Genomic DNA, 25,665 nt, shown 5'->3' with positions numbered 1-25,665 from the left:
GGGAGCGAAGCTTTAATTGTCTCTGGGGGCGGGACAAAAACAAGATCTGAGCGACAGGTTTATTGGGAGTCCGGCTTGCAGGCACGCCAGCCCCTCCCCCAAGCTAACAAACAAGCCAGATTGACCGGTTGACTCAGTTTTTACCGTTATTTAAGTAGCTAACTACAAACATTCAAAGGCAACCGACACATGCCCTGTTTTAATTAATTTCATCACAGCCTTCCTTCTTTCCATCCTTGACTCCTCCCACCCTCACTCATACCATCCATTCGTCCTCCCTTCCTTAAATAATCAACTTTAAAATTTCTCCATCTGTTTTTGTCCAACTTTTGTGTTTATTTGAAAAGGAGAGAGCGATGTCATTTTCGTTGATGGTTTCTCTGAGGGTCTTGCGAGTGAACACCCTTTTAATCCTCTCAATGAGATTAGGCCCACCCCCGGTATGAAAACACGCCACGTTAGCATCCGTCAGCGCAACCCGCTAACTTTGTTCCAAGCGCAACTACAAAAATATGAGCACAAAGATTCATGAGTACAAGTCGGGCATCCGCACGGCTTTGCGGGCGACACTAAACCGTAGACGCATGAAGAAGAAGATCGCCCAGCGTGCATCGCACTAGCATCGGGGGATTAGCGCCCAGCAAAGATTAAGCAAATTAGCCGCGATGGTGCGGCCCGAAATAAACAGTTGCAGTGGAAGCGAGCACAAGTCGGGATGTAGAGCGCCGTGTTTTTTTTTAGAGATTCCAAAAGAAGGAAATAACCAGTTGGCTGTTTCACAATGACAACCTAGGTGAGTGTTGGGTTCTTGTTATGGATGTTGTGGTATGATTTGGAGTATAGATCCCCCACAAATCATTGGTAGAATCGCTTTAATTCCGCTAAAGCCAAATTGCTTTGGAAGAACAAGATAAGAAGAAGTCCAAATGAAAAAAATTATTTACAGTAATTTGTATCTCGCAATTTAAAATGCAGTCTGACGAAAAATATAAAAAAAATAGTAAAGCACATGATTGCTTTTTGATGAAGGTGTTCTATTGTAGTCATTTATTTGCATTGGTGGACAGAACAATTGTTTTAGTGGAAATAAAATGAAAGCTTGTTAAGCAGCACAAGATGCCAGCTGGTCTAAGTCTAAGTCCTAAAGTCAATTAAAGCAGCGAACAGTGATGAGTGGGCCTCGCACCCGCTCTCTTAAGTCCAAATCTCCAAAAGAAAAAGAAAAAAATCACAATCTAGCGTTGTCCAATTTGGCAAAATTACTGATCTGAAAATTGAACCACAAACGGTTGACTATCTTTGAGACAATTTTGGTGAACAGACCCCTAACCAGAAACGCCATCAATTTGCCGGAAGAACGACATCTTACAGCTCAATACTTGGTAGTTATACTGCAGTAACTACGAAGTATGCAGACTGATAAACTTGTGTTTGTTGAACGTGTTGCCGGGTTGGTAACCGGTAAGCAGGAAATCACGTTTGCATTGGCGTCTTTCCCAGAAATCCAATCAAGTCGTTATTTCACGATCGTGACTGCCGTGTGGGTAAACAACATATGTTCGGCCAACGCGCGGCAGATGCTTGCGCATCGGCAACGTATGTCCACTTATTTGCGTCAAGTGTCATTTTAACACTCCTGTTATGTTTATGGTTCAAAGTGACATTTTAAAGCTAGCAGGAATAGTAAAAAAAATTCAATAAAAAAGCTGATTTTCAGTATGGATCTCTACGACGGTGTATTAGGGTCACGTATAAAAAAAAAATTCAGGTGGTGGGGTGCGGTGGGGGGACGATATTCAGAGAAAAATAACTTGGAAATCGCAATTTTGCTAGTTTATAAAGTGGCAAATTTGCCACTTTATAAAGTTGCAAACTTGTGACTTTATAAAGTGGCAAATTTGCAATTTTTTTCTCGGAATATTGCCTCCACCCTCTAAAAAATATTTATTTATATGTGGCCTTAATACGCCATTGTAGATCTTATCTACTTATAACATACAGTGAAAAAATGTTTACTTGACATATTGGCAACTTACGGTTGAAAAAAACACAAAATGACAAAAAGGTTATAACTTATTTCGCGAAGCCGATCAATGAAATCACTTATGAATCAGAAAAATGAAGACATTACAGCCGATAACCGATTTGGCATACAATGCAAAATATGGGCCAATCTCGCTCCAGCCGTTCATTGTAAAGTCAAGTAGAAACCATTTGAACAAGATGAAATAATAGTTACTACAAAAAAATCGAACTGTATTCTCCTCCCCTCACAGCCAATCACAGAAATGAACGAGTCAGGCCTTCGTAGGATCCCCCCTGACCAGTCGTCGGGGAGTCTGCGCACCTTCGGCACCCCCCGCCATGCGAGTGTCACCAACCCCATTCTGTCCAAGCGGGTGTGCTTCTACAAGAGCGGCGATCCCCAATTCAGCGGCCTGCGCATGGTCGTCAACAGCCGCACATTCAAAACCTTCGACGCCCTCCTGGACAGCCTGTCCAAGAAGGTGCCGCTGCCATTCGGGGTGAGGAACATCACCACCCCCCGGGGGGTCCACGCCATCAACACGCTGGACGAGCTGGAAGATGGCAAGTCCTACATCTGCTCTGATAACCGCAAGGTGAAGCCCATCAACTTGGCACTGGCCAGGAGGAAGCTGGCGCCCTGGTACCAAGCCAGGCCCGTGAGCTCCCGCCGTCGGAACTTGCAACGGGCCAGGGCCTTCCCCGGGCGGCAGGAACCCATGCTTGTGCACACGCCAAAGAGACTGGTGGTCTTTCGTAATGGGGACACCTCCGTCAAACACACGGTGGTTCTCCAGAAGAGAAGCACAACCACATTTGAGTGGATTCTGGAATATATTTCGGAGATGATGCAGTTCCACGTGGTGAAGCTACACACGGCTGATGGCAGACGCGTAAGTGCATCCATAACTTTACGTTTCCCCTTTAGGCAGCAGTATGACTGACCCCTATAGGACTTTCTTAGCGCTGTTCTGTAAATGGCTGGCCCATAAAGGGAAAGTCTTAAGCTTCTTTAGCACGCACCCTAATCCCTCGCAATGCATTCTGGGATACTGCCATGTAAGGCAACTGGTCAGGGATCTGCTTTCAACTGGGAAGATCCTCGTGACTTGCACACCAATGATATTATTAGTTGGGTTTGCAAAGGATTTTTTTCTCCTCAATGAAATCAGTCTGGCTGTGTTACACTTCCGGAAAGTGAGACTTTTGTTTCATTCGCCGAAGGTGGAAGGGCTCCCAAGCTTGATCTTGTGCTCCGGCGTGGTAGTGGCAGCAGGCAAAGAGCCATTCAGACCTGCAAACTACAACGCCCAAAAGTCGCCAGGATCCATGAGACCCACCGGCAACCGGATGAGCGTCAGGAGACTGAAGGCTCTGAACCGTAAGTCTAATTCATTTCAATCAAGTAGGGCCTTCAGTCATGTGACCTGCGTAATCTACCTAGTATGACGGGATAAAGCCTGAGATAGTGCTGACGCGATGTGAACATGCATAACACTGCAGATGGCCTACATACGGCATCTGTGAGGCTGACTACTCATAGACAGACCATCTTTCTAATTGGTTTTCTTATTTTCTTTCATGTCTCCTGGGTATCCTCCTCGTCTCCACTGCTGCATGAAATCATCAAAACCTTTTTTTTGTCGGCTTATTGGCCGAGAAGGCAAAAAGAAGTCACCGTCATATGGGTCCAAGTCGAGGAACTTCTCCACATCCTCAGAGCGCTACATTGTGAACAAGATACATAATTCCCTCATGGAAAGCTCGTGCGACCTGCCCAGCCACCCGGCCAATTCCGTAGGATACGAGTCTGGACAAGTAGCTGCCGAAACAGAGGGTGAGGACCTGGACTGCATGCAGCCTGACGAGGACGACATTGAAAAGTCCTTTCGGGTTAACCAAGATGGTAGCATGACAGTGGAGATGAGGGTGCGCTTGACCGTCAAGGAGGAGGAGACCCTCCACTGGACGACCACCCTGATCCGCTCCAGCGTGGCCAGTCAGCTCGACGTGGACTGTTTGCCTGAACCGGAGTCAGAGCAGGACGTCTGTCCCACCACGCTGGATTTACAAGACGCAGTCTCCTCCAATGACATCATCAACAAAGATAAATCCAAAGACGACCACGATGAGAATCCACCGTCACTGGGCAACGGGATTTTAAGTCAAAGTAGTTACGAAGAGGACGCTGTCGAAATCGAGGCAACGTCCCCTAGGAGAGCCCCAACCCCGGGACAAACACAAATCAGAAAGAAACAGGCTTCAATGGACAGCATTGAATCCATTGGATCTTACTCTTACCGGGAAGAGACAGAAAATGGAGCCCTGACAGAGCAGTACTGCGTAGTGAGGCAGAGCAGCAACAGGCCAATCCCCAAACCAAGAAGGCTCAGCTCTATGGACGCTAACAGCATAAGCACAAACACGTCATCATATAAATCGGCTGAAATCACGCATATTGAATCCAGCGGGGAGGAGATCACTGAAACTGTCTTGCATATCTATGAACAGCAAACTTGCCAGGATAATTACAACGCAAATGTGGATTCATTTTATAGGCCCGCTACTTCAGAAACGGGACATCTACACACAAATGACGATTTTGAACACGAGTCATTGGAACCTTCAACAGCCTCTGAATCGGTTCGCAACTTTAACACTGGGAACAAGTTAGTAACAGCAGATTTTCCTTCTGCTAAGCATGGCAGAGCACAAGCGATGACACCAGTAGCCAAGCCCATCAAAAGCAAAGAAAAACAACCTCGACCTAAGACCAGAAGGAGCCCCATAGTCAGAAACAAAAGCAAGATACGTCTTTGGTCGCCTGGTAAACGACAGAGAGAACATGTATCAGGAGACACCAAGAAACGCAAAAAAGCAACAGCATTCTCCAGCGCTGGGTTCATCAGGAAGATTTATGGTAATAAATTAAAACCAGCAAAAAACCCAACAAAGCTCAAAAGGAGAACGACCAAAAATACGGATGAGAACTCTGGCACAAAGAGCACAAAGCCATCACATAACACACTCCAGAACCCAAACATAAGTGAGGCACGTGGAGTGCTGACACGGCAGACATCGGTGAACCGAGACAAGCATCGTGATGTCAGCAAGCAAATGTCTCTGCCTGCTTTTGACTCCTCCAGCTCTGTTGCTAATGAATATGTCCAGAACTGGCTGAACAAAGTGCAACCTAAACAACCTACTGACTTGACAAGAAAGATCAACAGGACAGAAAATCAGGGACTTATCCCTGATGTTGCGGAGGAGAATGACAGAGAATTAACAACGCGAACATCGGCTGAGGATGTGCAGGGAACTTCTGTCAGAGACAGAATCCAGTCCATGGAGAACAAGATGGCTTCATCAAATCAGCCGACAAATAGAGAAGGAATAAAAGCTCAGCCTAAAACCAACATGATGTCACCTAACAGTGAAACTGGAAATCATGTCGCACTTCAAGAGTCTTCTGAGGTTCATTCAATAGATCTGCCACTACCGCCTCCACCCAAAGAGGAAATACCGGAAGAATCAGATCCAGAATATCACGTGGCCTGCAACTCAAGGTGCGTGCAGCCAGCAGTAACAAGTCAAATGTCGGATAATCGCCCGCCATCTGCCCAGGCTTTACCACATGCCCAGCATGTTATGAGAATCACTCAACTGCTGGAGGCTGAAGCTTCAACGGAGGAAGAAACATTATCGAGAACTATGTCAATCAAAAGGGCACCTTTGGTCAGTAATGTGTCTCTGGAAAGGAAAATGTCCCTTAGAAAGTCTTGTATGGAACAATTTACCATATGTAACAATGAAGAGCAACAGCAAGCACTCTTGGATCTAAAGAGCAGCTCTTCTGTGTCTCCGAATAGTCTTCCCTCAGAAGAGACACTGTCCTCATTCAGTATGCCATCAAGTGAGGTTACAACATCTCCAAATAATTTCCCGCTGCCCAGCCCAAAAATCATGGACAGTCCAAAATCACAACCTAAAAATGGGGCTTCACAGCTTCCCAAAAGGTCGCAATCATTACAGCGCTATCCTGCGGTCAAGAAAACGTCACCGAATGTCAGCCCCTTGCCGAAGAAAAGGCAGACGCTGTCCAAATCCGAGCTAAGTAAACAAACCACACATTCCAAATCGATGGACCTGGCATCGCCTCCAGTCCGACACAAGCCTAAAAGAAGGATGCTCTCCAAAAATTTGTCGTCAGATTCAAATGCTGCAGGCATAAGAAAAACGCCATCCCTGAGAAAGCAAATGAACTCTTCCCAAGCCATGAAAGTGTCACTATGTACTGTTGAAACCGCTAAACAGACCGATGAGCTCCAAAAGCAAGATCAAGAGAAATCCACAAGTGACTCAAAAGTAAAAGCACAGCTGCCAAACATCGTCAACCAGCCAAACGTGGAAGCAGTCCTTGAGATTGTTTGCTGCTCCATCAAGTCCATCCGGCATATCACACAAAGTCCACTGTGCTTGGAAAAGTCCAAAAGCATGTCAGACTTCTCCTCCCACGTGACCTCCATGTTTGGCTCCTCATCCAAAGTGCTCCTGGCGTTCTTGTCCATCGTGGCCCTAAAAGACAGCATTGCCGACCTCAACGTAGATCAAGTGAATGCGAACGACGTGAGCAGCGCGGAGGCTTTGAAAATGATCGACTCCCTGAGGCAAATTGCTACCATGGAGGACTCCCACCGGTTAGAGGAAAGTCTGTCTGCTTTATGGAAGTCGGCCTCGAGGCATATCCTAGACAGCTGGAGAGACTTCCAGAGACTCGGAGACACATATCAAGAGGAACAGGCCATTAATGACCTCATTGAAGGGCTTGACATACCTAAAGTCCTTAAAGAAGAACTCGTGTCTCTCTCGGCTGGTTTTGTCGGCGTGAGTCAAGAGAAGCTGAAGGCTAATTCTGAGGGCTGCAGTTCTGGGACGGAGGAACATAATGATGAGTTGGCATATAGTGATGAAGGACAGCAGAAATTGAATCCGGACCACGCATTACATTCTGCCATGCAACAATGCCCGGAAGGGAAATGCGAGGACAAACCACAAGGAGATGACTGCTATGTGGAACTGAATCCTAGCAGAAAGGCAAGTTCAGAAAAAAATCAACCAGATACCAAAGGCAAAATGTGGAGTATGGATGAAGTTCAACCAGAGGATGAAGACAAAGGATTGAAGGTTATTATAGAGGAAAGGAAATCTGGAGAGGATGAGGAGAATGAGGAAGAACTCAGAAACGAGACGCAGGACATACCAGGCTATAAAAGGCTAATTTGTGACCCAGATCAAGAGAGAGACCACCCTCAGGATCAGGCCGATGATGACGGCGGCAACAACCTGTGCGGTTGTGACGAAAACGCAGAGTCGTCAGCGCTCGAATACAAGCAAATCCAAAGCTCGGCTGAGAATGAGTTGAGCTTCTATGATAAATCGTCAGGATCTGAGGAGGAATGTGGCTATGTAGGGGAACACCAAGCTCCTATGATGGACACAAAATGTAACAAAGTGGATGTTGCCAAAGACCAGTCTGACGAAGAGAGTTCCCAGCCTGTCGCGGTAAGGGTGAGTCTTTTGGAGAAGCAAGTTGCTGATGCCCAGAAGACAAGTTATAACAAGGATCATGCCAAAAAGGTCTCGCTTTTGTCCGAAGAGTCCATTGAAACATTTCAGCAGAGCAACCGATCCGCCCCGCAGTCGTCACTATCCTTCAGCTACGACTCCAGCGGTGTGGTAACTGTAGAGCCTGAAGGCAACAGGGTCAAGCTGATCCGGGAAATGTTCCTGGCGAAAAGCTTTGCAGATACTGCAAAGCAGGGCCTGAACACAGCGCTGCCTTCTGAGACGTCGGACAGCGGTAGCTATCCGACGCGAACATCGAGTGAGCAGTCAAGTAGTGAGGAAGATCCAGTGCGGAAGTCCATCAGCAAAGGCTTCGTGAGGAGAACCATCGAAAGGCTTTACGGGAAGAGCAATGCCGTCGAGAGGCCCCCGTCGGCCCCCAAAACCAAAAAGAAGCACTCCAACATGTTCATGCCTTTTCACGCAGTGAGATGCAAAGCGACGTCAGAGTTGTCTTACTTCAGCTCCACCAACGCTCTGGACACTTTGACCGAGGCCACCCGTTGCATCGCTTTCAACGCACAAGTTGGGCCTGGCGACAGCGTTCCCATCGACGAGGGACGATGGCTCATCAGGGAGAACGCGCTCATCCGGAAATCTGTTTCCGACCCGACCGGAATCAACAAAAACCTGGTCAACCTGGCCCAAGATGAAGATGACTGCGAGGACACGCAAGAGGACACTCCATACTCGCTTTTTAGCACCACGTCTGAGCCGGAAGACCACAAAAAGTCCAAAACATGCACCTATTTCTCTTTGCCGCACACCAGTGACTCGGAGGTGTGTCAGGATGAAATGAGCGTCCAGCAAGAAAAAACGGAGAGCGTTGTCAAAATGAGGCCCGAGAGAAACGGTTCAGTTGTCGGGATGCCGGACAACAAGGTGCACCCGTTGGTGGAGATCCCAGCGGACGGTGCGGCAGTGGTGCTGGCGCAACCCAAGAAAGGACACGGCGCAGTGACCAAAAGCCTCCAGGAGCCCGACGTGTTGGATCTTTTGTACAACTTCTGTGGTGAAAACTGTCCCATCCTGTGATTGAATGACTCTTGAATATTATATTTGGTGCCTACGGTTTTTTTTTTTTTATGTTGCCATATCCTTGGCATGAACAATGACGATATTCTACGTCTGTCTATTAGGAGTTTAACGGTACCCGTATTCCGATTTTTCGGTACAATACAAAGCAATACCGAGTTCTCACATGGAAAAATTAGGTAAGGGACAGGAAGTGTAACTATAAATTTGCAAACTATAGCCCTTACCTGCATCATGTTTCTTAAAAATAACAATTATGTTGAACTTACCTTCGAAGAAACGACTAAAGCAGGGTTCACCAATTCCGGTCCCCGGGGCCCTGCAGGTTTTGAATGTGTTCGCCTACCAACACACCCGAATCATATAATCAGCTCATCAGCATGCCTGATAGTCATCCTTATCTTTAGTATCAGTTGTATTGGTAGGCGGAAACATCCAAAACCTGCAGGATCTCGAGGACCGGAATTGGTGAACCCGGAGTCATCATCATTTGCTGGAGAAATGTTTGCTAGCAGCCTGCATTTTTAAATATTCCATTTTAAATGGCTTCCTGTTTACACAATACAAGCATTTAGTTCCCGTACTGTACCATATGTGAACTGAACAGACACATCAAAACCAACGTACTCATCCAACTGTGATTTATTTATTTTTTACGTGCCGTTACACCCCTAATGTGAACATTAGGTCCTTCCAGTGAATCTTGTGTAAATATAGGTGTGCGTTTTGTTTTGTTTCTGTTGACGGTTTTTACTGGTCATCAGGACCGAAGCTCTGGGAAGAATTAGCGTAATCTGTTTTTAAAGCTCTTAAAAGAGATCAAGTCCCAGCAGATGTCAAGGGAGGAGGTGCAGCTATGATTTGACCTAAGGTTCGGGTCACAATGTACAGTATGTTTTTCGTACGTCGTAGTTTGTAAAGCGGGGGGTACATGCATACTGATTTCGAACATTTTCACAGATGAAAAAAAAAAGCCAAGTGTGTACTTACTGTTTTTAGCATGTGTGGTGTAATACAAATGACCAAGACAACACCACACACACACAACCTTGGCATCTAGGCCTCTGGAAAACACAAAGAATAAAGACAAACAAATAGCTTTCTGATCGACTTTGACCGCAAGGGAGCAAAAATGTTCAAATTCGGACCAATTATCGGTATGTGTGCAACCCGCGTAAGTTTTATTGTGCTTAGATAAAATTGTGTTCTACTGATTGAAAATGTGGCAGCTGTGAAGACTATGTGTCTTTAAACTCTTGTGGAGAAATAAAAACAAAAACGTGTATTTCCAAATGTATGCCATTGTGTCATTTACCATGTGTCAACACCACAGACAAATAATCAAGAAGCTCACTCGAGAGTGTTTGTCGTAAAAGGGTACCTCGGTTGTTTTTTCGACCTGGCCTGATCGTTATCAACTCTCCCAGCTTGAGGAAGCATTTTTTGTTGTTCCAAGCTTGTTTTTGCGAATGTCAAGCCGGCCTGTGTTGTGACAGGAGCATGGAGGAATGCACTAAAAGGAGAAAAACAAAACACACCAGTTAGTTACACTCACTAAATGCTTGTAATACTTAAAAACGAAACAAACAAAAAAAACATACAACACCGGCCACTAGGTGTCCCTGCTCATCTCGGTCTTCTCTGCATCCCTGTAAAAAAAAAAGTGAGCAGACACAGGCTGCAATGCTTTTGCAGTTTATTGAAATAAATATTTACAACTTTTTGGTATAAATCTCATCTATGGACAAAGTCATAAGAAGGAGCCTCGAAGAACTTCCACATGGTTTATTATAAATGTTATAGTATGCATTTATCTACATGATGACCATTTTCATATAGTACAGCGTAAGTCATTAAGGAAAAGGAGGATGAAAACTGTGTGCTATTTAGAAAAGAAGGAGAAATGAAGCCACTGTTAATCAAATTCAGGCACAACAACAAAGCGAAATGGACAGCCTGCTACAAAAAAACTAAACAAAACCATCATATAGGTTACAATGCCCTGTTGCTTTTATAGCGAACAGTATATGGCTCAGATTGGAATAACAGGCAAAAATGTGGTCTCAAAAAAGTAATTAACAACAACAACAAAAAAGCCCATGATACACTTCTAAACATTTTGAATTCAGATATTCGGATATAAAATACTAACATTGTTAGTTTGAAATTTTGTGACAAATTTTGATAGAAGGGGTAAAAAACAAAAAACAAAAAAAAAACAGGTGATCAGCCACTGATGGGGTGGCCGTACTTGATCGCATGTTAATGCATGGTAATAAAATATAAAAAGAAACATGATTCATTTTCTCCTAAGTAGCTTTAGGACCGCACTGAAAAAATAAATAAAAATACACTACAAGATTCAAGTCGTATAAGTTTGGGAGAAAACCAGTTGTACCTTTTTTTAAAACCATTAATTACGGCAAATAAACAACGCATTTTTGCACTGGTCTACTTTTATAAATAGAAATTCATGGATTGAAAACGTAATATTACAGGAATTTGCACATTTACAAAATAAAAATGTGTCATTTTCAAGACCAAACTCTTATTACGAGAATAAAGTTGTTTATCAAGATTGGCAGATTTTTGAGCTAGTCATATTTATTCCTTCTCCGAACCGCTTTTTCAAACTATAAAGCTGAATCTTTTTGAAAGTCGTACATTTTCCAGATCATATACCACAATAAAGTTTAACATTTTTTAGATTAAAGACCATTTCAGATTAATAAAGTTTGTTTTGTTTTTTTAACAATGCAGTTCTTTTATTATTACAGTCTTAGTGCAGATTTTTAGGATAAAAAGGTAATATTTTTTTAAAGTCATGTTTGTACAGTATATATTTGGGATTAAAGTGGTAAAATTACAAAAATAATGTCATGTTTTCCTGAAATAATTTGTGTACTTTTCAAGATAAAACTTTGTATAGTTTGGAGGTTTACCTCGAAAACATAATATTTTATTCTCGCCTTGAATCTTGTAGTGTGATTGTTATTTTTTTTATTTCAGGTTGGCCCCAATACTCCTTTTGTTAGCTTCCAATGGATGTTGCGTCAACATAAATCCGATTTTTGTATGAAACGGGTGAATTTATTCATCCTGAGATTGGAACCAAGGCGTGACCATTTTGTGGGGAGAAAAAGTGAGGTCTATTAGACATCTTTTGGCGAGGAGGATTCTACTCCCAGGTTCACACTCCTCGCCTCCGGGGTCGACCGTCATACCGAATCAGTTTTGGGCTGTTGCGAGTGCGTTCCGCTGACAAAGTTGTACACCAAAAACTGCGAGGTACCAAAGTAGTGCGTGGCGAAGAGCTTGCCGTCGGGTGTCGGGTCTGAGAAGGCGATCTCATTTTTGCTCAGGTACGAACCGAAGATGAAGTTGTTCCTGTGCAGAGAAAGGAGGAGCTTTGAAGGTGATTGCTTCCCTTGCTGTAATGTTGCGGGTCATTTTGAATCTAGAAACTCTTTAAAAAAAAATAAAAAATTATGAAATGAAAAAGTGGGGACTTTTTAGTACTGTGGTACCAGGACTTGCAAGTGACCTGACTTTCTAAGATTTTCCAAATGCCAGACGTCACTCGGACGATTATTTTTATTATCTTGAGTTGAAAACCAAATTTTGAGTTAACAGGCATAGCTAACAGGCATATATTCTTTATCCTCTGAAAAGAAAAAAATATATATTAATGCAGTTTATTGAACTGAGAAGAGACCATCGTGTGTGCCTTTATAGGTAAGATTTTACTGCCCCCTATTGGCCATGGCGCATAAACCAGAAGTAGCATTGTCAATAGGAACAGAAACACAAGATTTTTCTGATTTAAAAACATATTACAAAAACTGTCTCTGTTTTTGCGAGAATGGAATGGATTAGTGGCATTTCTATTCATTTCAATGGGGAAAGATGATTTAAGTGTAGTTGCCCTAAATATTGACTGGATCACGTTGATCCGTTAACAGTTTTTATTGAACGTGTCAATTTTGAGATAAAAAAAAAAGGTCCTTGTAGAAGCACTAAATAAAAACCGAATTCGACCTATTAGAATGCAAGACAAATATATTTCAACAATGTAAAAAAAAAAATTCTGATGAAAGAAATGAGTGACTTTACAAGTAAGACAATATTATTAAATTTGACCCATTCAAAGTCTAAAATCCCCCCAAAAACATATTAACAAAAAAAAATGTAGAAACACATTTTGATGAAACAAGTGATTGAAGCAAACCAGCAATTTGAAGGCTAAACGAGAGCAAGACAGCACCGACCTGAGGCATTCCACCAAGCGCGAGGCGATGGCTTGGCGTCTCATCAAGCTCACCACCCATATGCGGCTAATGCCGCACAGCGCCGGCTCGCCCGTGGTGGAGCAGCACCAGGCCTTCTGACGCTCAAACATCACCTTCTCCCCTTCCGAGCCCTCGGGTTCAGGCTCCTCGATCACCCTGTAGCCCTGCGCAGAGCGTCCAAGCATGCGGTGACGTAAGCGTGCTCAGCGTAGAACATTGCGGAGGACTCACCTCATTAATATGCTCGGCTATGAGGCACCCTGCCACTTTCTTGTCATTGGTGATGAAAAGGAAAGTTTTGGTCAGGGAGGGACACTTTGTCCCCACCTGCTGGAAGCCGAGGTCATTGTCTACCATTTCCCGTATCTCTTCAACCTGAGCGGTGACAAACCAAGTCATTGGCACCTTTGTAAACTGGCTAAGGAATGGCAAGTTTATTTAGTGGAGTATTTAATAAAACCATAGGGTTGCTTGATTATGGAAAAAATTTGAATCACGATTATTTTGGCAATAATTGAAATCACGATTATTCAAACAATCAGTTTTTGGCACAAAACAAGAAAATGTTCAAGCATTTATAAATATTGAGACCAATTTTAAAAAAAAAGAAACACTATAGTTATGTAAGTTCCTTTTGGACCAAACAGAATTTATAATAATACTTATCTATTTATTAATGTTGGCAAAAACTTGAAGTTGGAGTGCAGCATGTGCACTGTGCAGTAGGACGATCATTTATTTTTTGGTACAAAACAAGAAAATGTTTAAACAAATATTAAGACAAATAACACTATAATTATGCAAGATAATTTTGCATAAAGCTAAATTTATTAAATTCATTTTAAAATTTAAAAAAAGGTGCAAATGTATAAATTGAAACAACTCAAAACATTTTGTTAACTTTTTTTTTTTTTACTATTATGCTGATTTTGTAATTGTGGGGTGTAATAATTTATATTGTAATTTAATTTCAATTAATTGCACAGCCCTATAAAACCATGACCGTCATTTTTGATACAAGCCTTACGATTGATCACATACTGTGTAATTCCGCTTCAACATTAATTTACATGTACAAAATTCCGTGTTAATTACACATAACAGTAACATTTATTGCACGAAATCGGTCTTAATCATGCTTCCCCCCCCCTGAAAAACAGCTAATTTGCCATATGAGCTTTTACGATTGGGATATATTTTCATATGCAATCGTTTTTAGGCTCGACGTACATGACAAGTAAGATTGTTTTATCATACAATCACAGTATTGTGATCCTGTCAATATAGTGACAATAAAAAAATAAAAAGAGTGGGGCCATTTGTGACTCGCAGCCCACAACTTGACATCAAAGATAAAAGCCTGTGAGTTTGAGATTTTTTTAGTGTCTTGTAAATTACAGCGATATTATCAGTTAAAACGAGTTTTCTGTACCTTCTTGAGAGCGTATTTGGGATCATCAGGCAAGACCAGGATGATTTTGCCATCAGGAAACTCTCCGAGGATCCTCTCCTTTTTCCAGCCCTTGCAAAACACAGAAGCGCGATCAGATCTCCAAGTGGCTCAGTATAGCACGAGACGATGAAGGTCATGACAACTCCTCATCCTCTCACCACGTATTTGACGGCACTGATGAACTGGTTGTGGAAAAGCAAATGCTGCGATTCGTCCTCGGGGCAGGCGGCGGAGTACAGCATCCCGCACACGCTGCAGGCCACAGCTCCAAAGTGTTTCTGTCCTGCATCCTGAGATACACAAAGACCCAAACGCAAGCTCAGATAAACACAATAAATTGACTTGATGTAAAAGTCTTGCTCAAATTTACTGACAATGACAGTTTGGCTGACGTCTTTATCGCTCTCCTTCAGTTTTTTCACTTTTTGCAGAGTTGCTACGTCTTGCTGCTTCTCTGCATCACTGCAAAAAAATAAATAAAAAATGAATACAATACAGATATCAGTTGTTATAAAAGAAAATAGTAGAACTTACTCTTGACAGGATGTTTCTGATGGCCGCTCATCTTGGGTTGTCTTGGAGGTATCCATCTTTTCACACTGCTCAGCGACTGTAGAAAAAAATTATTGTTGTACGCCATAATAGTTTTGAAGCGGTAGGGAACTAGTAAAAAAAAAAAAAGAAAAAAAAAAAAAAAAAAGAACAGACCTGCAGGTTTTCCTTCACATTGCTGCGTATCAGGCGGATCAGAGCTCTCTTTTGAGGGAGGGGGGCTTTTAGGTGGACTTGAAGAACTTAAAGCAGCGGTATCCTAGAAAAAAAAATTTTTTTTAATTCTTTTTTTTTTTTTTTTTTCCTCCAGAGCTCAGTATTGTTCATTCGGAAATGTCATCATCATTGCTCTTTTTATATTTTATATATTTTTTAATTCTTAATAACGTATCATCAAAAATGGTTGATACTGTACCTTGAATATTATCAAAAGATGTTACCTTGGTTTTCTTGTCTGTCGCTGCCTGAACCTGGAGTGTTTTCGCAGGACCTGGAACTTCATCGCCGCCAGGTTTCATCTGGGGAGCGTTTGAAGCCACTGGCTGGTCGGCCCGAACTGAGGCGGCGGAAGCTGTTTTTACTTGGGGCGAAATAGACTCCACCTGATGCGACTGCAGCTCAGCCGAAATGGATTTGGATTGCAGAACGGCATCGGAAGGAGACGGTTTTGTGGGAGCAGATGTGACAGAGGAATTTGACGGAGCGGTTGTGGCGATGGGACGTTGTGCACCAGGAGAACCGGCGGGTTTGGACTGCGCTAACTTTGAAATGGTGGGCTTGGACTGACATGGGATCTGTCCAGCAGAGGTGATTGAGGGTTTAAGTCTTGCCTGGTTGGCAATCTGAAGCGTGGCTTTCGACTGGGCCGGGGGATTTGACTGAATGTGAGGCTGGTGAGGCCTTAGCGGAGGACCAGACTTTTTTGGAGGCACTGGTAACGGGTCATCGTCCAGTTCAAAGTCATCAAATGAATACCTGGGGCGTGGTTTGTAAGGCTTGTACTCGACAGGCTGCGGTTTTGTTGCCTTCAGTCCGTTGGGCATGGGTGGGGGGACAGCTGGCAGGGACCTCCTAGTGGACGACCTGGTGACTTTAGGGGTGGGATTTGGAGGAGGGGTCGCCTTTGACGTCTGAGCCTTACTACTTTGCCTTGTTGTTCTCGTGACTTGGGCCTTCACAGATTCAGTCGGAGGAGTTTGCGGTTTTGGGGGTTCAGTTTTGACTTCTGGTTCAGTCTTGGAGGCATCCGCTTTGGGTGCTTCTGTTTTAGCAGCTTCACTCTTGAGAGGCTCAGGAGTTTCAGGCTTCGGTGATGCAGGTTTGCTACTTAAGGCAGGACTTGGAAGTGGGGGCGAACTGGCCTTGGGTGCAGGGTCAGTGGGCGTGGCATTGGTGGAAAACGGAGCAGACGTAAACATCGACGCTTGCCAGTCCATTTCTGAGAACATTTGATTTGCCTGGTCAGACTTCATTTTCTTCATGCGCGCCCATGACATCTTCTCCCTTTGCAATTCGACCTGTCTCAGCCTTTGATACCGAGTGAGCTTTTTCTTCTCGTGGGCCTTCAGAGGAACGGAAACTTGTGAGACGAAGAAACGCCTCTTTGGAGGGTCCTCGGCCAGCTTGGATTCAGCTCTGGGAGGCAGCACCACAGGGGGCTCCTCAGCAGGGGGCACCTGCGCTGAGGCGCTTTCGGGTTCAGCAGGAGGCTTGACGTCAACAGGGGCCACTTCCTGCACGCTCACAGGTGGATTTTCCTTCTTGGCGGCCTCGCCTTTGGCTTCCGCTTGTTTTTCCTCCTCAATCCTCTTTAACAGCATGCTGTCCGTGGCTATGTCCTCGGCAATTTCCTGACACAAGGCTAAGAGGTTGAGCTGCTGCTTGTTGGCAGTCCTCTTCATGGCGGCAGCTTTCTGCTCTGCCAGAGCGGCCAAACGCGCTTTCGTTCTTGCCTGGGTGTTCATTTCTTGCTTCTTGGGCTTCTCAACAAGTACCTGGCTGTTAACGTCGGGCTTGGATGAATCGTTGGTCTTTAAAACATCTTCATTGTCAGTCCTTTCCACTGCCTTTTGAAGAGAATGTGCTTGAGTGGCCGTTTTCTCTATAATCGTAATGCCACTATCCTCTTCGTTCCCGACCTCAACCACTATGATCTCATGTCCAATCTCCATGTCCTCCAGGATTTGCAACTCTTGGAGCGCAACGTCACCCCCACCATCTTCTGTTGGCACAAAATCCCTACCTTCGGGTTGAGAATTGCTCGTTTCTACCATGACAGATGGTGATTGAGGGAAGTTGTCTGGAGTTAACTCTGTAGGTTTTTCTGAAGGTGGGGCAGGTAAACCATCTGCTTCTTCACCTGAAGGCATCACTGCAGCAACATTGACCTCTGGGGGGTGCTCTTCAGTCTTCAAAATGCAGGTCTGTTGAGGTCCGTTTGTAGCTGTGAACGTGCAGTTTGGATCCACCTGGGTCACCAAACAGGGGTCGGACAGACCTGACGCAACGGCAGCTTGAGAGACGATATCCAAGTGAAATTTGCTCTCTTGAAGTGGGACTGGATTGAGAATGACATATTCGTCAGACGCATCATCTGACAGGTCCACTGCAGGGAGGGCCGTAGGTGTTGTCACTGGGAGGTTGTCCTGCAGATGTTCACAAACTTCTCCAACAACCACACATTCTGTAAACACATCTTTTTCTTCACGGGTAAAGTTCTCTGGTGCATTGGTCACTGCAGCAGATGGTGTGGAACTAACTGGAACTGCAGTGGTCTCTTTTAGCTCCAGTATTTCAACATCTGTCACTTTTTCATTGGAAGTTTCCTCTTTTTCCAGTTGTAAGTCATCTGTCATGTCTTGGGTACTTGAGACTTGCTGGGAGGACACAATAACTTTCTCATACAATGCTTCAGCACCACCTCCATTACGGTTTCTCTCTGGACTAGTCTCTGGAATTGTGGTGGCCTCTTGCACAACTATTTCAATTGCTAATGGGCAATCTGTCTGTTCTTCTTCAACAATTTCCACATTTTCCAGTTGCAAGTCGCCCTTCATGTCTAAAGACACCAAATCTTGCTTCTGGAAATCCGCAGCAACATCTCCATCTTGGTTACTCTCTGGACTAGCCTCTAAAATTGTGGTGGTCTGTTCTACCTCCATTTCAACTACTGCTTGGACGTCCGTCTGTTCTTCTTCAGCGGTTTTCTCATTTTCCAGTAGCAAATGACTAGTCTCTATGCTTTTATTAGTAGAAAAGTCCTCCCTCGTTTCTTGGTTACTTGGTACCGCCTCTGAAGACGCCAAATCTTGCTTCTCCAAAGCCACAGCAACATCACCATCTTTGTTGCAATCTGGACTAGTTTCTTGAACTGTGGTGGTCCCTTGCATAACTATTTCAACTGCTGCGTGGCAATCTGTCTGTTCTTTTTCAACAATTTCCTCATTTTCCAGTTGCAAGTCGCCCTTCATGTCTAAAGACACCAAATCTTGCTTCTGGAAATCCGCAGCAACATCTCCATCTTGATTACTCTCTGGACTAGTCTCTGAAATTGTGGTTGTCTGTTCTACCTCCATTTCAACTACTGCTTGGACGTCTGTCCGTTCTTCTTCAGCGTTTTTCTCATTTTCCAGAGGCAAACAACTTGTCTCTACACTTTCATTAGGAAACAAGTCCTCCTTCATTTCTTGGTTACCTGGTAACGCCACTGAAGACGCCAAATCTTGCTTCTCCAAAGCCAAAACAACATCGCCATCTTTGTTACAATCTGGACTAGTCTCCTGAACTGTGGTAGAGTGTTGTCCCTCCATTTCAATTGGTGCTTGGCCATCTGTCTGTTGTTCTTTCGCACTTACATCCTTTTCCAGTTGCAAATGATGAGCCTCCACACTTTCCATAGTGAGCGTGTCATCCTTTTTGTCTTGAGTGCTTGGTACTTCCTCTAAAGACAACAAACTTTGCTTCTCCAAATCAACTCCATTACCCTCTGGAACTGTGGTGGTTTGTTGTACTTCCTCCATTTTAACTGCAGTTTGGTCATCTGTCGTTTCTTCTTTAGTGGGATTGTTATTCTCCAGGTGCAAATAACTAGTCTTTATGCTATAATTAGCAGACAAGTCCTCTTTCAAGGCTTGAGTACTTGGTACATCCTCTGAAGAAACCAAACATTGCTTCTCTAAAGCCACAGCAGAATCTCCACCTTTGTTACTATCTGGACTACGGTCTTGAACTATGATGGTCTGTTGCACCTCCATCTCAACTGCTGCATTGCCATCTGTCTGTTCTTCTTCAACTCTTTCATCATTTTCCAGTCGCAAATAACTAGCATTCATACTTTCATTAGTAGACAAGTCCTCCATCACGTTTTGAGACACCGAATCTTCCCTCTCTAAAGGCATTGCAACTTCTCCATCTGCATCAGTCTCTGTAAAAATGGTCATTGGGAGCGTCATTATTTCAACTGCTGTTTGGCCATCTGTCCATTTTTCTTTAGCTATGTCCTCATTTCCAAGTTGCACATGACGTGCCTCCGTGCATTCATTAGTAGACAAGGCCTTCGTGTCTTGAAAACTTGATATGACCTCCAGAGATACCAAACCTTGCTTCTCCAAAACCATAGCAACATCTGCATCTCCATTACTCTCTGGGCTACTAATAGGCTCGTAAACTATCTGGTTTTCAACTTGTGACTGACTGACAGCCTCAGTCTGCTTTTCTGATTTGGTTACAGTAGCACTGTCAGCTGATTGGGCAAAAACAAGAACTTGGACTTCACGGCTTTCAGATGTTTCTCCTGCAGTGTCGTGATTACATACCATCTTTGGAGTAGTGTCTTCACCTTTCCAACCTGTCTCCTCTTCTAATGATGAATGAACAGATTCACTCATAACAAAGTGATCAGGGCCAGGATTTTTAGAATCAACACTAGCCAAAGTAACTTGAGCCACCTCGTCACCTTGGACAACACGAGTTACTGCATTAGAAGTATCCGTCGTTTCTGCTGTCATGTGCTTAAGTTGAATCTCAGAAATAACACACAAATTGTCTTCATTCTGCACTTGTATTTCCTCAGTAGAAACTGGAATCGAGACAAAATCCGGTGCTGCTGGTATGTCCATCTCTGCATGGTTTACAGCAGCATCTGAACCTCTGGTGATGAACTCTGACACTTCGTTGTTGTCCAAAACTGAGACCATAACTGTCGATTCATTGTCTTTCTTGTGCACGTCCTCTTCTTGTACAACCATTTCTACTTCTGTGACACACTGTGCGGTCCCCTTGTTATCAAAATAGCTAATTGCAGTCAAACCTGGACCCGTTTGAACTTCACATACGTCGGGCACAAGTTCTGTGGCTTCTTGTTTCTCGTTGCTTCCTGCCGGGTCAAAATCCACTGGTGCAGATGTTGTTTGTGGATTGTCTTGCAAAGATGGATGTTGAAGGTTCTTCGTGTCATCTTTATTTGAATGATTTGTTGTGGCGTCTTGACAAACATCATGAGGCAGCTCAGCTTCATGTTGTATTTTCAAGTGAGAGGTTTCTACCATTTGACCTTCCAGATTTTGTGTCTCATAAGAAGTCTCTGATGGGAGTGTAGTCTGATTCTCCTGACCAACAGAATCTTCATGTTCCATATCTTCAGATACTTTTGCCTGACTCTCATGAGCATCGAGCAATTTCGCCTCTTCATGGTTTTCTTCTACAAGGGCTTCAGAAGTCATCGTGTCCGCAGTTGGATATATGTCCAGTTGTGTTTGGATTGTTTGATTTTCTGATTCCAGCATAGGGTTCACTAGCTCTTCGGTGCTTTGAATTCGGAGGTCAGCTGAACTCACAGGTGTAGCCACAGGGTAAAAATGTACCTTGTTTTTCTCGTCATAGACGTGGCACTTGGGACTTACGTCCATCTTGGCTACCTCGTGTGCTTCTTCTGCTTTCTCCATAACAGTGATAGGTTCCTCAGTTACGCTGGACTTGAAATTTGCAGATGCTAAACCTTTGTGTGCAACATCAGTGGTGTGATCGCTTACTTCTGGGTGCTCGTGAACATTGACATCTTGCACCATTTCTGCATTAGACATTTTGGAGTTCTCAGTAATGCATTTTAAGTTAATTTTGTCTTTATTTTGTGCAGATTGACTAATTCCAAGATTAATCTCACTGTGATTGTTTGCTTCGTTGTTATTTTGAGAGTCTACTTCCAACGAATAGGCAGGATGCTCCATATTCTCAGAGGCAGCTGAAGCCGTGTTGTTCATCTCATTCATCGCTGCTGCGGTATATTCAAAGCACATATTTTCCTTTTCCAAACTAGAGGAATTTCCGCTCATCATAGCGTCATTAACAGTTTGGCTGGAGTTATTATTGATTTCCTCCTGAGGTGACGCAGTGGTTAATCTTCCCTTTGGTGGCATTTCCACATCTGTCTGTTGCTGCGAGACGATGACACATTCACGTGGCATCTCCATTGTCCGGTTTTGGTCGCGGGCCGCCGCCGCCTCACAGTGGGGTGTCAACACCTCAGTTGTTTTGTTGACGCCGTCACGTGAACTTGGCAAACGCGCCTGCTTTTGTTCAGAGGAATTTGCGTGGATTTGACTCTCAGATTTCATATGCTTCTCCACCCAACGTTCATCATTAAAACTGTCTCTTAGGACATTTTGTAGTGTGGCTTCTGTTTGTTTTGTCACATTTTCTTCCATTTTTCTATTAGACTCTATTACTGTTAGATTTTGATTAAACTCCACTGGATTATCCTCCACTTGAATCCCCGCATTGAGATGTCCTACATGGACCTCTGGTGATGTGGGTTCTGATACCTTTGAAAGTGAAGGATTTCCTGACTCCGTTGATGCTAGATTTTGCACAAGTTGACACTCTGTGGGATTGTCAGACTCCATTTCACCCTCTGAAATTTGGCTTCCTAGAAGGAGATCTTGTGCAGTGGGTTGGGTTTCTTGTGAAAGCGACACATCTATGTGGCTGTGTAGGTTCTTCTCAGATTCCATTGCAGTTCCATTTTCTTCCTTGTTTTTGGATTCCATTTGATGATCCTCTGCACTAAAACCGTCTACGGGGGCCTCCTGTGCCATTGGTTCACTTTCTTGTGAAAGTGACAAATCTTCAACATGACTTTCTAAGTTTTTACTAGCCTTCACTTGTGATGGATTTTTTTCATTGGACACCATTTGATGTTCTTCAACTTGACTCTCTATATTAAAACAGTCGCCATGGATTTCTTTTGGTGTTTTTTCAGTTTCTTGTGAAAGTGAAGGACTCGCTAATATATTGTCTTCAACGGGACATTTTGGGTTTGTACCAGACTCCATTGATTTTGGATGTATTTCTTCAGTATGAGTTTCACCCGACTCTTCAACTTCAGCTGTAAATTGGTCAACCAAGACCTCTAGTGGTGTGGGTTCCGTTGAAAATGACCGATTATGAGACACATATTCTTCAGTTTGTAGTTGACTATAGCACTCCACTGTTGGATTTTCTTGAACAGGCCTGTCTATTTGAGTTTCATCAATCTGTGCATTAAAACTTCTGAGTACATCTTGCGATGCGTGGACGTTTCTTTTCAAAATTAACAAATCTTCTATTGCTACTTGAGTCTGCCCTCTTTCTGTCGGATTTCCATCAGCTGTATTTTCTGGACTACTACTAGATTTTATTCGATCCTCTGCATCATGGCTTTCAATGAGGACTTCTTGCGACGTGCAAACAACTTCCTTTGAAATAGAAAAATCTTTGGTCGGACTGTTTGGCTTTCTAACGGACTCTGTCACACTTAAACTCGCTTTATTATGACTCGCTGGGTCTTCAGTTGGAGCCATTTGAATTTCTTGGATTGAACACACTGGAGTGCAATTTGCTTTGAGGACCTCTTGTGGCACATTTTCGGCCTCCTTTGAAAGTGACTCAGACAAACTTTCTGGAGTTCTACTACACTCAAATTCAATTTGGCACACTGGTTTTCTGTCTGGCTCCGCTGATGCCACGTTTTCTTCAGCATGACTACCTTGGTTTTCTTGGATATAACTCTCTATTGTTAAATCGTCTTCAATCTTAGTTGATGGATTTCTATCAGACTGTGTTACATTCTGAATCTGAGTATGCGAGTTGTTATCAGTGTCTGTAACAGCTGGATTTTCTTTAGTTTCAGATGCTGACGTTAGGGGTTCTTTAAAATGACACTCTTGGTTTCGGTCAGACTCAATTTCTGAAGCCTGGGTGTCTGGGCTTCTATTTGACCCAGGTGTACAACTTTCTTCACAGCTAGTCTCCGGATTACAACTTTCTACCACAATTTCTTCAGCGGAGGTGTTTGGGGGCGTCTGATCTTCATACACGTCATGAAATTTCATTAAGGCATCACTTGCCGTCATTTCATGCTTCTTCTGGTCTGTATTTTGTGTCAAATCCTGCTTTATCACACTTGAAATAGTCTCTCTACATTCACTGCTGGAATCTGACTGGCAAATTGGCCTATGGGCTAACTTTTCGAGATGTACATCTCCGTTGCTGGAACAAAATGTTCCCACCGACTGGCTTCTGATGGCAGCAGCCGAAGCCACTGAATTAGATTCCGTCAAGGACGATGCTGGGGGATGGTTACAAGTCAGCCTTTGGCCCTCTGCTTCTTTTCTGTCCTTTTCTTCAGCTGTGAATTTGATGTCAGCTGGTGTATCTTCAAAACGTAACATTTCCGTTGTGGTGTTTTCCGTAGTGTTCAATATGCTGTCAAGACTGGAGTCTGATGCTCTGCCGTAGCTGTGCTCATTCTGAAAAAATTCCGTTGGAGAGGATGCTAGCGTTTCACTCACCTGCTGTGAGTCAGAACCCGCCTTGGTGTGTACTTGGCTTGAGTATCTATTGATGCAACTCGGCTCGTCGCTCTCGGTCAAAAATCCATCCTTGCTGCGATCGCCGGGCGTGTTGTCGACATTGAACTTCACGTTAACATCGTCTGACGGAGTTTCCCGACAGGAGGCACTTGTGTGTTTTGCGACAGGTGGACATAAGGTACTTCTAAGTGGGGAACTCTGTCGGGATGACTTGGCCAGGTTCCCTTCCGTTGCTGCTTCTTCTTCTGACAGTTTCCTCTTGGTCCGAATGGCGAGAGCGTCCGTCATTTCATGCATATGGATTTCTTTGAGAGACCTGTTGTTGATCGCTGGTGCAGTTTCGGAGAGGGGCGCTTCACCACCATCATCCAATCTCCTCAATTTCGCTTGAGGATCAAGGGCCTCCTCTGTTCCTCGCTTTGAGGCTGGCATTCTGTCAAAATAAAAAATAAACATGTTAGTGAAATATAAGACAATGACTGACTGTAAAGCATTTTGCCTCTCTTGCATCAGCAAAAGCTCAACGGTCTCTGAAAGATCATCCTGAGTCACTATAAGAGTAAGTACACGCGTTATATGACAACATTTCCCAAATTTATTGTTGACAAATCCACCTCAACAAAATTCTGTGAATCAATTTTTCTAATCAAAAAGCACATCCTTATTATATGTTTCTATGCTTCTGCCAAATGTGTTGTTAATTTGTCGCAAACTTATTTTTTGCGCCAAACGATGGCCAGGCGCCAGGTGACAACAAATGGCTAACTGGGCTATATTCATTCCTTGCTATTTTTTTCTTAACATTTTTATGCATGTTTGTGCGACAAATTAAACCAGACATCACATGACTTCCATCTGCAAACTGTTCAGCACTTGACCATTATTTTGTAATGTTTTTGTAAACCTGTGCATTTGGGTTTCTTATTTCTGAGTTTGTTATTACTATGTTCTAATATGTTGTCTGTTTCGGCACTTAACAAGCATGAAAAAGGAATTTTCTTTACATGTTAAATGATCTATCTGCTACTGTTGCTCATTTAAATCAATCTTTGAAATTGTACACACATACCCAAGTAAGTGGGCTCTCTCATTTAAAAAAAAAATCAGTTGAGATGCTGAAAAACAACACAACACAAAATCAAACACATATGTGAAAGTCATTTAACTGCAGCTGCACTACTGATGCTGTCCTATGGTAGTACTAGTATAGACAACGTGGAAATAGGCTCCCAAATTGTTTAATGAACGTGTCCGAGCGACGTTTGGTGGGTGCAAACGAACGTAAACACTTGCCAAAATGATGCAAAACAACGAGGGACACTAATGCGGAGCACTAGTTATGGCGATTGCACGTACATCTGCGTGCTAATAAAACATTGTAGTCGTCATATAACGCCAGTAAGCAGTGGTAGTGATACTAGTCAGGACTGCTAGTTAGCAAATAGTGGCTAACGTGCTAGCTACAAGTGCACAGAAGCGGTGGTGGTAGTGAAGGCTGATGCTAAAGCTAGCAACTCGGCAACAAAACGCGGCTCGCGTGTAAAATAAACAAAGCAGCGGGCCCGCACACAAACAGGGGGTTTAACAGGTCGTCACGCGAGAGAATAATGACAGCAAAAGCACAAGAAATCGATGGGGGGAAACTCACTTTGACGCTTTCTTTTTTTCGTACACCAGCTGTGTTTTTTTTCTCGAGAATAAAAATTGACTGTACTTCCGGAGACTGGTGGCGGATGTGACGTAACAATCATGTTTTTTCGCGTTCTATATTTTTTTATTTGGAAATTATTCAAGCAAAAAAAAAAAAAACTTTATGCCTGGGAGACATTATGACACTCGC

General features: G+C 43.6%; 2 protein-coding genes across 2 annotated transcripts; one reads left to right on the top strand and one right to left on the bottom strand.

Annotated features, from left to right (window-relative positions):
- Positions 1-670: 670 nt before the first annotated feature.
- LOC147156055 (uncharacterized) lies at positions 671-9,970 on the top strand. The gene is made up of 4 exons (XM_086066485.1): positions 671-793; positions 2,277-2,918; positions 3,250-3,406; positions 3,689-9,970. The coding sequence occupies exons 2-4, from the start codon at positions 2,289-2,291 to the stop codon at positions 8,683-8,685; spliced, it is 5,784 nt and encodes a 1,927-aa protein (XP_085922611.1). The 5' UTR covers positions 671-793; positions 2,277-2,288; the 3' UTR covers positions 8,686-9,970.
- Positions 9,971-10,364: 394 nt separating this feature from the next.
- Positions 10,365-25,530, bottom strand: LOC147156054 (uncharacterized). The gene is made up of 10 exons (XM_086066259.1): positions 25,474-25,530; positions 15,420-24,258; positions 15,136-15,238; positions 14,962-15,037; positions 14,802-14,889; positions 14,586-14,717; positions 14,407-14,496; positions 13,206-13,349; positions 12,954-13,138; positions 10,365-12,072 (listed from the first exon to the last, which is right to left on the bottom strand). The coding sequence occupies exons 2-10, from the start codon at positions 24,255-24,257 to the stop codon at positions 11,904-11,906; spliced, it is 9,825 nt and encodes a 3,274-aa protein (XP_085922385.1). The 5' UTR covers position 24,258; positions 25,474-25,530; the 3' UTR covers positions 10,365-11,903.
- Between the last annotated feature and the right edge of the window lie 135 nt (positions 25,531-25,665).

The sequence above is a fragment of the Leptonotus elevatus genome, chromosome 21, assembly GCF_054856555.1.
Source record: "Leptonotus elevatus isolate MCC_2025b chromosome 21, RoL_Lele_1.0, whole genome shotgun sequence".
NCBI classification, from domain to species: Eukaryota; Metazoa; Chordata; class Actinopteri; order Syngnathiformes; family Syngnathidae; genus Leptonotus; species Leptonotus elevatus.
Note: the sequence above shows the minus strand (reverse complement) of the source record. Positions and strands in the feature narration are given on the sequence as shown.

What these genes read in the sequence shown, in the direction of transcription:
- LOC147156054 (XM_086066259.1), bottom strand. Translation starts at nt 24,257, where the DNA reads ATGCCAGCCTCAAAGCGAGGAACAGAGGAGGCCCTTGATCCTCAAGCG. An exon ending in ATGTGAAGGAAAACCTGCAG is followed by an intron (nt 15,038 to 15,135) that starts GTCTGTTCTTTT and finishes TTTTTTCTACAG; the next exon opens with TCGCTGAGCAGTGTGAAAAG. An exon ending in TAGCCGAGCATATTAATGAG is followed by an intron (nt 13,139 to 13,205) that starts GTGAGTCCTCCG and finishes CGCTCTGCGCAG; the next exon opens with GGCTACAGGGTGATCGAGGA.
- LOC147156055 (XM_086066485.1), top strand. Translation starts at nt 2,289, where the DNA reads ATGAACGAGTCAGGCCTTCGTAGGATCCCCCCTGACCAGTCGTCGGGG. An exon ending in ACACGGCTGATGGCAGACGC is followed by an intron (nt 2,919 to 3,249) that starts GTAAGTGCATCC and finishes CATTCGCCGAAG; the next exon opens with GTGGAAGGGCTCCCAAGCTT. An exon ending in GAGACTGAAGGCTCTGAACC is followed by an intron (nt 3,407 to 3,688) that starts GTAAGTCTAATT and finishes TTGGCCGAGAAG; the next exon opens with GCAAAAAGAAGTCACCGTCA.